The sequence below is a fragment of the Phyllobates terribilis genome, unplaced genomic scaffold, assembly GCF_046119375.1.
Source record: "Phyllobates terribilis strain yellow unplaced genomic scaffold, ASM4611937v1 Scaffold_7__3_contigs__length_470593459, whole genome shotgun sequence".
Classification (NCBI taxonomy): domain Eukaryota; kingdom Metazoa; phylum Chordata; class Amphibia; order Anura; family Dendrobatidae; genus Phyllobates; species Phyllobates terribilis.
The window spans coordinates 268,909,930-268,924,876 of NW_027362767.1; the positions used below are offsets into that span (position 1 = coordinate 268,909,930).

General features: G+C 50.1%; 1 protein-coding gene across 2 annotated transcripts in view; it reads right to left on the bottom strand.

The window, feature by feature from the left end:
- Positions 1-14,041, bottom strand: part of FUBP3 (far upstream element binding protein 3) — a 28,288-nt gene extending 14,247 nt beyond the window's left edge. For both annotated transcript variants that reach the window (XM_073640717.1, XM_073640716.1), the window contains exons 1-9: positions 13,832-14,041; positions 10,348-10,453; positions 7,106-7,139; positions 6,448-6,497; positions 6,104-6,175; positions 5,152-5,209; positions 3,801-3,963; positions 2,824-2,922; positions 1,431-1,532 (exon numbers count right to left, since the gene is read on the bottom strand). In XM_073640717.1, coding sequence (XP_073496818.1) covers positions 1,431-1,532; positions 2,824-2,922; positions 3,801-3,963; positions 5,152-5,209; positions 6,104-6,175; positions 6,448-6,497; positions 7,106-7,139; positions 10,348-10,453; positions 13,832-13,921 — 774 coding nt within the window. In that variant the 5' untranslated portion in view covers positions 13,922-14,041. The remainder of the gene's footprint in view (positions 1-1,430; positions 1,533-2,823; positions 2,923-3,800; positions 3,964-5,151; positions 5,210-6,103; positions 6,176-6,447; positions 6,498-7,105; positions 7,140-10,347; positions 10,454-13,831) is intronic.
- Between the last annotated feature and the right edge of the window lie 906 nt (positions 14,042-14,947).

The window sequence follows — 14,947 nt, forward strand, 5'->3', positions numbered from 1 at the left end:
AAGTCACCAACGACCTACTAACCGCTAAATCCAAGCGACACTACTCTGTCCTCCTCCTCCTAGACCTGTCATCTGCCTTTGACACAGTGGACCATTCCCTCTTACTACAGACTCATCTCTTGGCATCACAAAATTGGTCCTATCTTGGATCTTTTTATACATAACAGACCGGACATTCAGTGTCTCCCACTCACACACCACCACCTCATCTCACCCCCTATCTGTCGGTGTCCCCCAAGGTTCAGTCCTAGGACCCCTGCTCTTCTCCATCTACTCCTTCGGCCTGGGACAGCTCAGAGTCTCATGGCTTTCATTATCACCTCTATGCTGATGACACACAGATCTACCTCTCTGGACCCGATATCTCCTCCCTACTAACCAAAATCCCACAATGTCTGTCCACTATTTCATTGTTCTTCTCTGATAGATTTCTAAACCTTAACATGGATAAAACAGAATTCATCGTCTTTCCCCCATCTCAATCAGCCCCCCCCCCAATCTGATCTATCCATCAAAGTCAATGGCTGCCCACTCTCCCCAGTCCCACAAGCTCAATGCCTTGGGGTAACCCTGGACTCTGATCTCTCCTTCAGACCACATATCCAAGCCCTTTCCACTTCCTGCCGACTCCAACTCAAAAATATTTCCCGGATCCAAACATTCCTCAACCACGAATCTGCAAAAACATTAGTGCATGCCCTCATCTCCCGTCTCGACTACTGCAACCTCCTGCTCTGTGGCTTCTTTTCTAATACTCTCGCACCCCTCCAATCTATCCTAAACTCTGCTGCCCGACTAATCCACCTGTCCCCCCGCTATTCCCCGGCCTCCCCCCTCTGTCAATCCCTTCACTGGCCCCCCATTGCCCAGAGACTACAGTTCAAAACCCTAACCACGGCATACAAAGCCATTCACAACCTGTCTCCTCCATACATCTGTGACCTAGTCTCCCGGTACATACCCGCACGCAACCTCCGATCCTCACAAGATCTCCTGCTCTACTCCCCTCTTATCTCCTCTTCCCACAATCGCATACAAGATTTCTCCCGTGCATCCCATCTACCCCAACATATCAGACTCTCGCCGACCGTGGAAACCTTCAAAAGGATCCTGAAAACCCACCTCTTCCGACAAGCCTACAACCTGCAGTAACCACCGCTGCACGACTAGCTCTACCCCCACCTACTGTATCCTCACCCATCCCTTGTAGATTGTGAGCCCTCGCGGGCTGGGTCCTCGCTCCTCCTGTACTAATTGCTGACTTGTATTGTTGAAGATCATTTTACTTGTTTGCCATGTATACCCCTTTCCCATGTAAATCACCATGGAGTCAATGGTGCTATTATAATAATAATTTAGCTGCCTAATGAATAAATACGACAGGAAGCTGTATCCTCTTTGCAGGTGGATCCCTTTTCAGTGGTGCATACCTCTACACTGCCCCCCATCCTGGAGCTCAGGTCGCTGCGGACCCCTCTGAAGTCAGCCACATCCTTTTCTCTGATGATTTCTAAGACCAAATCTCTTGCTTGCTGCAATAAAGGAAAAAAATAAAAACGAAGGTTCACAGGCAGTGAGATTCATTACAGCATGAGGGTCTGTGCTGGCGCAAGGGTCTGTGGTTAAAACAGTGTAAACTGTGGGGGCAACAAACATTAGGGCTGCGATTCAGACGAGGGAAAACCCACGATTTTAGGGATCCATGAAGCTGAAACATAGCCTGCTGTATGCAAGACCCAAACAATGGTGAGCAGAGTTAGCTGATTGGTGGGACCCTCACCCAAAAGGTGCCCCCGAGATAGGGGCATGGGTGACACGTCTTCCCATTAAGGCATCACAAAATGATCACTGTCACCCTTCGTGTTACAGGCATCAACGAAAACAGCTCTACAGTGTGAAAACCGCACCCCGAATCTCAGCATCTTAGACCGTCCTGAGCGTGACATGGCCAGGAGTGAATGCGGAGCATCTCTGCAATCAGTAACAATTTCCATGTGATAATTTGGCTGAAGTGCTGCTTTAAGGTCCAGGATTAGACTGCCCTCGTCGCTTTTACCAATTTACTGTTTATCTTTCCTATTCGGCTGATCTCCCGCCCGCACCTTGTACTTTGTGCATAAACAAACTTATTATTAGAAGCCATGAGGCGGAGGATGGGCGCACATGAAGCTGGAAATTAGGAACAAGAAATGAGTGCACGCTCCTTTAATATTACACTGCGTGTAAGAACATTTCACGACGAGCTAAAAGTGACAATCTTGGAAAATGATGGTGCAACATCTAGCTGGGTATGTATGCATCTCTGCTGACATTACAGAGCAGTGAAGGGCAGCGTGCTGCATGGAGATGCAGAGGAGTCGCCACCATGAGGGCGCTCTAACTGGCCTCGGAGAACTCCGTCCTAGTGGAGGATGGGTCACTGCGTGGGGTATAAATACTTCTCTAACCCGCACTGTACAAGGTCCTAATTCTTCATGGTTTGTGCCAACATCCTGGTGCGAAACAAAATTCAGCACAACTTTTGCAACTGGTTGTGTTGTAGCGCAAGCTCTGTATGCAAAAAAAAAAAAAAGAAAGAAAGAAAAAAAGGGTGGAGCTTATGTAGGGGGCGTGGCTGATTCATAACATATGGTACAAAGTGCTGTAAATCTCAACACGCACTTCAGTCCCGGACAGGGGACAATTTTGTGCGGTGTCTAATATAGCTGCTGGAAGACGCGCCCGCTGTTTAATGGACTGTAGTGGACCCCTCATCTAGAATGGTGTGCAAGGTGCTCAATTACTCGCTGCCGCCACGGCGTTCAGGAGAGCTTTCGCCAGTACCTGCACTTTGTAGGGGTCTCCTGTGATCCGAAGGGGCTTGTCAGCGCCGGTTGGTAATGGGCCGTCTTGAATCATAATCATTTTTACGCCCGTTCTCTCCTGTGCAAACAGATGAAAGGTTATTTCAGAAAAGGCAGGAAAATGACATTCGCTAAATGCAGCTTGAGTTACTGACATTCAGGCGGCACATGGGTAACCAGTGCCTGGCGGGAATGACTACCGCAGAGCACCACACTCCTCCACTGGTGGTGTCTGGTATGACAGGCCAGATCTATTTACCTAAATACCAAGCACAGCCATGGAGAAGAGTGGAAGGAAGCAGCCATATTTTATTCTACACTTATAACTAGGCAATAATTGTGATGGAGTCTTGGTTTGCCCTAATCCTGGTGCCCACAGTCGCCTTATACGGCTGCTCTCATCTAAATTCTGCATTTCCTCCTGCAAGTCTTCTTCTGACCCCGTGACAGGAGTGACATGGTAGCAATCGTGCCCTCAATCATTCTGCCCCCTCCTCCCCTCCTGGCGCTGACATTTGCAGTACCTGTCACCTGAGGACCTGACTGACGAGCGACTGCTCATTACATAACTGCAACCAGTGATTATCGGCGTGTAAAAAGTCTTGCTTTTTTTCTTTACTTTTTATTTTTAATAAAAAACAAAAAATCATAATAAAATGATAAAAAAAAATGAATTTTAGCGTTTTACTTTATTTTTACGGCACTGCGGTTACCAGAAATTAAGTGTTAATTAGCCTCAGACTGAACTCCTGCAAATTAACATCCTACAAAGCCCGCATCACACTGAGCGTAATTACACGCTTATACCTGCTGCAGAGCAAAACTATTAGCAAAATGGTGTAGATGGAAAGAAAAAAACCCAAAATGAGGTACAGGTTGGGAGGGGGCACGGAGGATGATGGTGGTGGTGGGTCAGAGGGAAGCAGGAATTAACCCTCACGGGCCGGGATCTATTACCTGAAGCTGTTTGATGGTCTCCCCTCCTTTACCGATGACCAGACCAACTTTGGAAGCCGGGATGAGGATTTCCTGGACGGTGCTGTTTCCATCCATGTCATTATGGAAACCAGGACCATTCCGGCAGCGCTCCACGATCTGACTCAGGAGACGCTTCGCCTGCCTGTGGGGATGTAGTATAAATGGACAAATGGTCAGACAAAGAGTAACTTTAATAATCCACTGAAGGGGGAAGATGCAATCCTCTACAGCAGTGGTCTGCAACCTGCACCTCTCCAGCTGCTGCAAAACCTGTTGGGGCATGCTGGTAGTTGTAGTTTTGTAAGAGCTGGAGAGGTTGGAGACCACTTCCCTAGAGAGGATTAGAAGTCTGTCAATGCATGATGGAAGTTGTAGTTTGGCAACATCAGGAGACAAACTGGTTGAAGACCACTTTAGATGGTTGACGTGGTCTTAAGGTTACATAATCTAAGCGGTTCTGGGTACGTACCATTACTTACGGGGTAGATCCATATGCACACATGACCCTCCCATATGTGAAATTTCCACCCTTAACTCTAGCTGTAAAACCTTGCACCACTGAAACTGAGCAGCAGAAAGAAATGCAGCTGCCTGATAGCGGCATATTACACCTGAGGGGCGACTTTCTTAAAAAGGAAGTGGTGACAGAACCCCTTAAAGAGGCAGCCCCATCTTATACCCACTGGTGGGCGGCATATCCCAATGTACATGACGGGAATACCCCCCCTTTAAACTCATCTAAGATCTCTGCTCACTGGCATGCAGCTGGCCAGGCATGAGAGGGTTACAGAGTGCGGCTGCTGCCCCAATGATTTCTTTGCACAGTAATGGGTATATCTTCAAGAAAGAGAAAAAAAAAAAGAAAACAAAAGCCGATACTCCGGCGCTCGCTGTGTAATATGCAGTTGCCAATAACACTTATTCCAGTTCAGCAGTCACAGCAGCCCGGCGGGAATGAGGGGGCTATTGAGGACTCGGGAGACTTGCTGGGGTGCAGTGAAACCAGTTATCTGAACAGAGACAGGGAACGGCGGGCATACTGTCGGCCATCGCCAGCTCTGAGCAAAGATGGGGGTGCAGGGAGGAGAGGGAAGAAAGAACCCTGCGCAGCATCACCTCCGCCCGCTGTGTTACCTTTACTGACTTTTGTGTTCACTCACCAAGCGGAAAAAAAAAGAAAAAAGGAGAGAAAAAAGTGCAGCAATTGTAGAAAGATTGTAGGGAACAAGGAGGGAGGACAGGGGAGATCAGAGCCGAATTACAGTCAGCAATGCGGCAGTGAGATACAAAGGGAAATGGCTACTGGCGCTGTAGCGGACGCGGGGCTTACTCAATGCTTTCTGGGGCTCCAGTAAGGACACAGGGTCTCTCAGGCATTCCTCCACTATCTGAAAGAAAAACAAAAGCACTGTGAACCCGGGTGTATCAGGTAACAGGCACATTACAGATATTCCCTGCCACTGCGCTGCATTCTGGGAGTTGTAGTTTTACTCTCAGACGCTGCTCTGTGGATGGAAGCATCATCACAAGGAGACTTTCTGGGTTTTGGCCATTGTGGTGCCATCTACACCAAGCAAGTGTAAGCATATCGTGTGCACTGCAGATTTCAAGGTGTAAATGCAGCAAGAACTGCGTGCAGGTCTGTGGATGCAGCCGAGCGGCACCAAATATGGCTGCAGATACCACAGCACGTGGAAAATAGATCATATTAGTACAACGTCATCGTTGTGGTGCGAGGTAAACATGACAACTAATCAGTAGAGGTGCTGGGGATGCCAGAAAACAGATTGCAGGGCTCTGGTCAGGTGATCACTGACGGGGCTGCCAGACCTCTCTCACTACAGACCCACAGACCAGCCCCATAACCCTATTCCATCGCAACCCTATCCCTCCATTGTCATAACCCCCTCTACCACTATAGCCACGCACCACTATTCGGCTACAACTCCCTCTACCACTACAGCCCCACACCCCAGCCTTCTAACCCCATTCCACTGTACTCCTACCACTATGGCCCCACAACCATATAAAGCCCTCTACCAATACAGCCCCACACCCCAGCCCTATAACCCTATTACACTGTGCTCCTACCACTATGGCCCCACAACCATACAACTCCCTCTACCACTACAGCCCCACACCCCAGCCCTATTCCAATGTACTCCTACCGCTACAGCCTCGCACCCCTATTCTGCTATAACCCCTCTACCACTACATCCCCACACCCAGCCCCTTTTACACCTGCACAGACCACCAATACCCATATTTGTAGCCATATTTACCTGGTGCGATCTGAATCTTGCATCCGGATTCTGTCTGGATTCTTGAGATCTGTTCCCCTCCTCGCCCAATAACTAGAAGAGAAGGAAAGTGATTAGAGGCAAACAGCCGCTGATTAAATCCACCCTCCTTTAGTCATTTCCCCTTTAAATGAAAATAAATAAACCACAGGTAAATGAAAATTTTTAAACACCACAGTTTTATCTGTATCCAGGAAAAGCCAGGTGATAACCCTACAGGGGGGTTTCCGATTACACTGGGGAGTCACCCAACTTTTACTTGCCCCTGAAGGGCCGACAAGCCGAGATGTCTGTGCCAACAACCACATAAGACACTGCACACTTACTGAATCCCACCATCTTGTCAGGCACTTTAAATTCTTCAGTCATCACAGTCCTGGAAAGAAAACGCACGTCAGGAGCAAAAAATGGTCCGATCCTTGTTAAAAAGCGCACCAGCCAAAAATACAACCAGGGAAACAAACCAGCCCCCCAAATCCTATCACTACAAGAATGTAACAGTATCCCCAGGTTGGCTGCGGTTCATAGAGGATGTGGGGGAACTAAGAATTTACACTTCGCCTCCTGAAAAATCTACATGGTGGTCCACCATGTAGAAATCTCCCTGTTCTCGCTGGAGGGGCTGTTCCTCGGTGTGTGTGAGTGGGGGTTTTAATTGTATCATAGACCTGTACCCCTTCTTCTATTATGACCGTGCCTTTTATGTGCCCTGGACCCGCATTATTGTGATCCCCGTCATGGCATGCCTGCTTTTTACTACAATCACAAAACTCCTTTTCCTATAAAATGTCTGACGTCATGGAGAGCAGCCCTGCGTAGTCATAAATCACAAACTTTAATCGCCCCCCCTCTTATTACTCCACACACTGGACGTTGCGTGTGTGAACTACTCTCCCCCTGGTCTCATCACAGAGTACAGATGGCGGATCAATACACAATTAAGTTTCCGATCAATGGATAATAAAACGGAGCCTGCGGCTTTACCTTTGATGTACCAGAGCCCCGAGCTGGGCACCAACTGTGGAAGAGAAGAAGGAAAAAGAGAAAAAAAATCATAAGTATGAAAATAACATAACGTGGGGTCCGAACAAGGGTGGGGGAGGGGTGTGGACCTTATACATTATGTCTACAAATGGTAGGAAGCAGCTGGACATCGATTGGAGGCTTTCATGTGAGGATCTGGAGGACAATGCACTGACGGACCCCCATAACCAAAATGTAAAAAAAAATAATCTTTAAATGCTCCCTACTGGCCACCAAATTAAAGATGATGTAAAGAGCGGCAGATTGGTGTCCGGCCGGGACATATGTCTGCGCTTGTAAACGACGATCGATACCAGGACATGTACGCATCCACCAGAAGTTGCGACTCCTCCGGGCTCTCCCACTTCCGTACTACGATCTCCTCCATTACAGCAGGTGCCATCGTGACGGGTTTATACCAGCAGAGTGAACGCCCGTGTCACCAACCACACGATGCCAATTCATACTTTTATCATTGTCTGCTTGCTGTCAGTGAATGGAAGCATCCGCGCTTACACTGCGGACCTATAGTGCTCACAGAGCAAAGACATCCCTAATCTGACCACCTGCTACAATACAGGTAAAAAGTATCAAGCAGGAAACCCCAGCACTGTCTGCCTGGTGAAAATATAACAAATTTAGAAAGGTTAATAGCTCACCATAGCGGCTCAAGGCATGCAGCAAGGAAAACAGTGATGACCACACGAATAATCCAAGACGAAAAATGTACATTCAAGCTGCCTAAAAACCCAAAACTTCATTGGAAAAAATTAGGATGGCTTCCACGTCACAATCAAGAGCCTATTGTGACGTGGAATCAATTTTTTTTTATTTTTTCCAATAAAGTTTTGAATTTTTAAGAAGCACAAATGTAACAAAACCTCTGCTGTAAGATGTCTGAGCATGGTGTTACTGCGGAAGACCGAAAGATTTGCTGGCCCTAATCCAGCAATTACTTTGATCCTTCGGGTGTCGGCCTCCTGGACGCCTCTACAGACATCCCAAAGTTGCAGGGACTACTGATACAGAGGCCGGTATTCAAGGACAGCCCGGGTACGGAGTACAGACATGGACGCGGGACCAGGGAACTGCAAATCTTTTTGCCCATCTAGTTATAGCTTGTGATTGTGAAGAATGTTCTCAGTCACTGACAGCAAGCAGAGTTCTCATAACAGAGTAGCACAAGGATTTGCATCAGTTTATAGAGCATTTTGTGTCTCACTTTTCAATCACATTTATGCACATCAGGAGACATTTTTATTTAGATCTTGTCACACAGGCGTCTCTGGCATAGGGTTCCTGACTATTACTGGGGTACTTGGGGAAGAACAGAAAGTGGTGACATCTCTAGACAGAAGATGGGAAGTATAACAGCCGCAAGCCCAAGAACAGCTGATTGTTAAAAGGAGTGTCCGCACATCTGGCAGCAGAATATTTTTCACAGGTCACACAAGAACGCACTACAGCAAGACAATTACTTTACCATTTTACGCTTTAATTCTGTCTTGCGCTGTGTTGGAAAGTGTCCGCTGGGCATGGCCAAACCAAGAAGTGTCCCGGCTTTCATCCTGACTGATGGGTTTAGTGATGCCACCTAAATCCTGCACATGCTCAGTAACTTTCAAGCCCAGTGACCCCCGGGCTGCACAGCCAGGGGGCCTCCTGCACAGGCCCAGTGACCACCGGGCTGCACAGCCAGGGAGCCTCCTGCACAGGCCCAGTGACCCCCGGGCTGCACAGCCAGGGGGCCTCCTGCACAGGCCCAGTGACCCCCGGGCTGCACAGGCCCAGTGACCCCCGGGCGGCACAGCCAGGGGGCCTCCTGCACAGGCCCAGTGACCCCCGGGCTGCACAGGCCCAGTGACCCCCGGGCGGCACAGCCAGGGGGCCTCCTGCACAGGCCCAGTGACCCCCGGGCTGCACAGCCAGGGGCCTCCTGGGCCGCTCTCTGCTGCGTCCTCTAATATACAGAGAAGCTTCTGGTTACGAACAACGGCAAGTAGTACACAGAGGAGTAAAAGTCTATATAGACTAGTTCAGCGCTCTGCTCCCAGGTCCGCTTATATCGTAATATTGTGTATATCAAGAGCTCTTAGCGTATACCATACATATTTAGAAGCATTTCTACAGATGTGAGAAAATACGCAGAGGGCGACCAGCAGGTGCCCCCCAAGCATGCCCACCGAGGGTGGCACCTCCCCACTGTCCACCACACCTGCTCAGGGCACCCTCGACTGAGTGGAGGTGAAGTGAGGAGGAATCGCTCTGTCCACCCCCAGTAATGTCACGGACTAAGGCTCAGGGAGCCCCAGCCTGACCACCCCTGGAGATAGCGAGGTTTGCTCTTGATAGCTGAGGTTATTTATACTGCAGCTGCTCGCCCATCCCCTGCTCCCGCCACCCTCGTGCCGCTTGCTCCATGAGATTTTCCCAGTGCTCCACGGCTGTGCAAAGCTGCAACTCCAGGAGATCAGATGACGCGACAGATGTTATTTATATGCTGGGTAATGGCGAGTAAACAAGAGCGGAGAGACGCAGCTCGTAAATGTATGCTCCGGGAGCATACAACTACAACTCCCAGGAATCAAGGCACCGTGAGTGTCACAATGTGCTGCCCCTGTAATACATTGTGAGGTCCCACCTGTACTTCACCCAGAGTGACCCCTTACACCATTCACCCCATTACTTCATACGAGCCCACAAAATAACCCTTCGGTCCTCCAGCCAGGAGCCAACGCCAGAACTGCACCGTGGTAATTACTGACTAGACATCATCACATCATACGATCACTGCGATTGGTGGCCACACAAGTTAGATGAGATCCTCTGGTGAAGTGCTGATCACGAGGGTCCCAGAGCCGATGTGACCCGACAAGACGTCCCCTATAGATTATACCAGAACTCTGGAGACAAACCGGAATGGCTGCAGTTTGTGCTCCGGAGCAGCATGCAGTATGTAACAGGCAGGAACATCTCCAGCTCCCAGCAAGAGGCAGTGATGACAGGAATATCAACAGGAAGCCCCAAATCCAAGAGTGCACATGGTGGCGACGTCGCGCAGACCATACGGTGCCCACAGCAGTGACACTGCACACCCCACAGGGCGTGCGGCAGTGGCATCACAGGGTGATGCATGAGGTTGCAATCATTCACCAGATTAAGACAATACACTGAAAAAAAAAGCAGCAGATAATTGGCACTACCTCCGTCATCCAGGGGTCTTTTCTGGATGCCATATCCATACAATGAGGGGTCCACGAGCGGTCCGGAATTATTCAAGTGTGGGATTCCATCAATCTTAGAAGCGATCTGTAAAATAGATATAAAAGAAAATGGTCATGGGGGTTTATGACTAAGAATAGAAAGGGTTAAGACCTCCTCGCAGCTACAGGAAGTGGTCTGCATTGCCACCTGTTGATACCAGCGGGTGGTACACAGATCAGGACTGATTAACAGCTGGCGCGGGGGGGGGGGGCAGTGACTGACATGTTGCAGAGTTCATACCACGGGGCCAAAGACAGCGCAGGAGGAGAGCCAACGTGACACCAGGTGATAGAGACGACTCTAGCCCGCGCTCAGACTTAATCTTGTTGTGTGACCTTGGAGTGAGTGTCACAACGAGCAGCCGACACAGAGCTGCTGACAGCAAGCGCAACAAGGGGTTAATTGCATCACTGGGAGGAAAAATAATGGAGGCCGTGAATAAGTCGCGGCGCCATCCTGTGCGCAGGGCGGCGCCATCCTGAGCGTTTTGGAATCGCATTCTAAGCTATTTCCCAACAATACTGGTGATGTTTCCAATATAAGCTAGTCGTGGGGGGGGGGGGGGCACTTCCCGTCATGCACCTGGGAATATCTGGAGGAGAATCATGAGGTCTGGATTTTCAGAGTGGTGATAAGCTCCCAGCCAAACTACATCTCCCAACATGCAGATGGCTGGCAAAGAGTGCTGGCAGTCTTTACAGCAGCTAAAGGCTTCAATCGTCCTCTTGTGCAAAGTTGATAAAAGGTTAGATAAAGGGGTTACTACACAGCAGTGGCTGTGATGGCGGCCATACTGGATGCACCCATGCTCCTGGCAAATCTAGGAGATAACCATTGGGGTCTATTCATAACTAAAGTGCTGGGACCAACATATTCCCATCATCCCCGCCCAGACCATATGGGAGACACAGAAAACACTCAGCACCAGTCTGCCTGCACAAAGCAGATAAGGGGCCACATTGAAAAGCAAAACTTTATTAGAGACAGACACAACCGGAAGTTACAGAAAGATGGCAGAAGATGAAACCAGGAAAGGGCAACTGATGCTGAAGATACATCTTCCAACCATGGGCATGCTGGGAGTTGTAGTTTCATTCCAGCTCTAGAGGCTGCAACCCACTGGGATAAAAGATGTACAGATGCAACAAGGAGGAGACCAGGGCGGTCAACCTAAGGTCACACATTCACGTGTCAGAGTCTGAGCACGGACCGGCCAGGGGTCTCCATATCCCAAATACAAAGCCTCATATAAGTCTATTGGGCCGTGAAGTTCGGGCCAGGAAACCTGCGTCCGGTCCGTACATCACAGCCTGTGTTCAGACCTTGACAAAGATGTGCGAATGCAGCCTAAGACTCAGAAAAATATGGCTGTAGCCCGAGGAGGAAGGGTCAGTTTAGGGCACAGGGCAGTGAAGGCGGAATGCTGGGCCTTATACTTCTCTAGCTGCTGCAAAGGTAGTAAAATTTAAACAAAACTTTTGTTTAATTTTTTATATGTTGTAGTCCTGTAATTCTGCAAAGTTCAGTGGGGTCCAAGTACTGAGACCCCACAGATCGCATGCACAGGTTCAATAGTCATCAGGTATCTACTGACCCTGCACTCTGCTCGGTGGTCTCAGGAACCGGACCCCCACTGATGTATGAAGAATTAAAGGGCTCCAACATAATTAAAAATTACCCAAAAGTTCACTTACTTTTCCAAGCTTCTCATATTACACTCATGTGTATAGTGGAACGACATATCCTAGCACATACTACCTGGTGGCCATGCTGGGAATTGTAGGTCTGGTTTAAAATTTATGCCATATTCTTACATATTGGCAGAAATGGGGACAAGCTGTAATAGAACCATAGTGAGACAGTGGGGAAAGTAGAGAGCGAGCTTTGGGGAAAAGGTACCAGACAGCAACGCATGGTGGTCACGTGACTACAGCAGGAGAGGAAATGGAATCAAGTCCCAGCATGCATTTTGCATACTGAGTTTTATATTTTCACAGCAGAAACTATTGGGAGAAAAGTCACATTCAGGAAGTAATGAGAACACATACATTGGGGAAACATGAGGTCCGCAGACCGGGCAGTGGAGGGAAATTTGAGGGAGGGAGTCACGGTGGCAGAGGAAGTGCACTGAGCTAGGGGGTCACGATGGTGGTCATCATAGCGGAAGAAACAAGCTTGGATGGGGGATAGTGGCAGCCGAGGCGCAACGAGAGGAGGGAACTGTGACAAATGTGCTGAGTTGGGGGTTGCGGTGGAGCACGCAGGGTTGGGGAGTTGCAGTGGTGTCAAAGCACGTAGTACTGGAAGGAGTATGGCATAGGAGCGCGCTGGGGGGGTTCGTGATGTCTGGGGAGCGAACTCGGAGCTTGTGGTGCTGGAGGAGCATGCTGGGCAACGTAATAGCGGAGAAATAGGCTCGCAGGTCTTGACGGACGAGTGCACTCGGTGGGAAAGATGCAGCAGGGAGGTGTCCGCTAGGTGGGATGTCATGATGATGCAGGAGCGCACAGGGCTCAGGAGGATAATGGCAATGTAGGGCATGATGACAGGAGCGTCCTGGGCTGGGGGTAGTGGCAAAGGAGTGCACAGGGCTGGGGGCATAATGGAGGAGGAGTGGGGTGGGCGAGGAGTGCACAGGGCTGGGGGGCATAGTGGTGGAGGAGTGGGGTGGGCTGGTGGGAGAGGAGCACACAGGGCTGGGGGGCATAGTGGTGGAGGAGTGGGGTGGGCTGGGGGGAGAGGAGCACACAGGGCTGGGGGGCATAATGGTGGAGGAGTGGGGTGGGCTGGGAGGCATAATGGTGGTGGGGTGGGCTGGGGGGCATAATGGCGGAGGAGTGGGGTGGGCTGGTGGCAGAGGAGTGCACAGGGCTGGGGGGGCAGAATGGCAAAGTGGGGCATGATGACAGGAGCGTCCTGCGCTGGGGGTAGTGGCAGAGGAGCGCACAGGGCTGGGGGGATAATGGCGGAGGGGTGGGTCATGATGACAGGAGCACGCTGGGGGGGGGGGGTTGTGGTGAAACATGCTGGAAGTTATAGTTTCACAGCTGCAGCTAAAACTTGTTAGAACCATGAGCATGAAGCTGGGGGACGGCGCGGGACTACAGAGCCCAGCATGCACCCGTGAGGGATGACGAGACAGTAGCCCTGCTAACAGCTGTGTGCAGTCGGCAGCAGGTGATCAGGGCCGCGCTTCATGCTGGGGGCGCCCCCGAGTGTCAGTTCTGCGGCCCAGCCCTGCTGACAGCGGAGGGATGGGCAGGGCCTAGCAGCAGCGCGGAACTCGCTCCACACAGCGCCGGCAAGAGAGGATCCAGAACAGCGCTCCCCCGAGGCCCCGCCACTGCCGAACGCCCAGGCCCGCAGCCACCCCTTCCCCCAGTAGCCGCGGCCTGCTCCCCTCCCGTATACGTCCGGCCTCACCTGCCGGACCCTGTGGTGCAGCGCGTCCGCCAATCCGTCGGACTTGATCCCCACGGGAGCCGCGCTCTGTCCCTGCACCAGCTCCGCCATGGTACAGGCCACCCACAGGAGGAGGCCGCCGCCGTTACACCGACCTCACTCACTGCGCCCGGCTACCCGGAAACGGAAATCAACAGCAAGAACTACTTCCTCCGGAACTACGTGACCCACGCGCAACCATTGAGTCAAACTAATAGACTGGTTTCAGGATTACGTCACCCTGACTGAAACCGAGGCTGCGGCGTAGCGGAAATAGCTTATGGTGACTTGCTAGTGACAGAGACTGGCGCAGCTCAGGAGTCTCCGGTCTTGGGGGGTCTTCGTGCCCTCTTCATCTTCAGTATGGTTAACTCTTCATTGTCCGGCCGTTTACCGTTTATTGCACTATTTTCAGACAGGAGATCATCTGTCTCGGATCAGGCCTTTAATTTACTTCTGCCACGTGGATCAGTGGGAAGTTGCTCCTCTCAGCATGGCCTGACTGCCCAGACTGGGGATTGTGGTGTCTGGTGGGGCGTTTTATCAGAGGCTCTGGGAAAGCTGGCTGACACCACTGTGTGCTGGGTTTCATCCGCAGCCCAGGTTGTCAGACAATCCTGGCCCTTATTGATTCCTATCAGTGACTCTGTGCGATGATTTTCCAGGGCCATCACCCCGATGCAGAATTAAAACATCTTTTCTTCATATTTTAGTGGTCAAAAAAAACTTTGCAAAAAACATTTTTTCCACAGTTTATTTTCCTATGGATCATGGATCTGTGCAGGAGCGCGTTTTCTGTGTGGTGCGAGGACGTTTTCATTGGTAACATATTGGAAATATACCACATTTTGTTCACTTTGCATTTTTGCAGAAAAAAACAGCAATTCTGGCGTCTAAAGTATTTTTTTCACAGCTCTTAACACAGTGCAGAGTAAATAATGCTACATTTTGATCTGGGCAGTTTATTTTTTTGTATTAGGAAAAGAAAGCAATTAAAACTTTTTTTCCTTTTTTCTATATTTTTTGTGTTACTTTTTTTTTTGTTTAATCCTTTCCTCCCAGGAGACTGTAGTAACATTACTGATTTCTGCTGTAGTC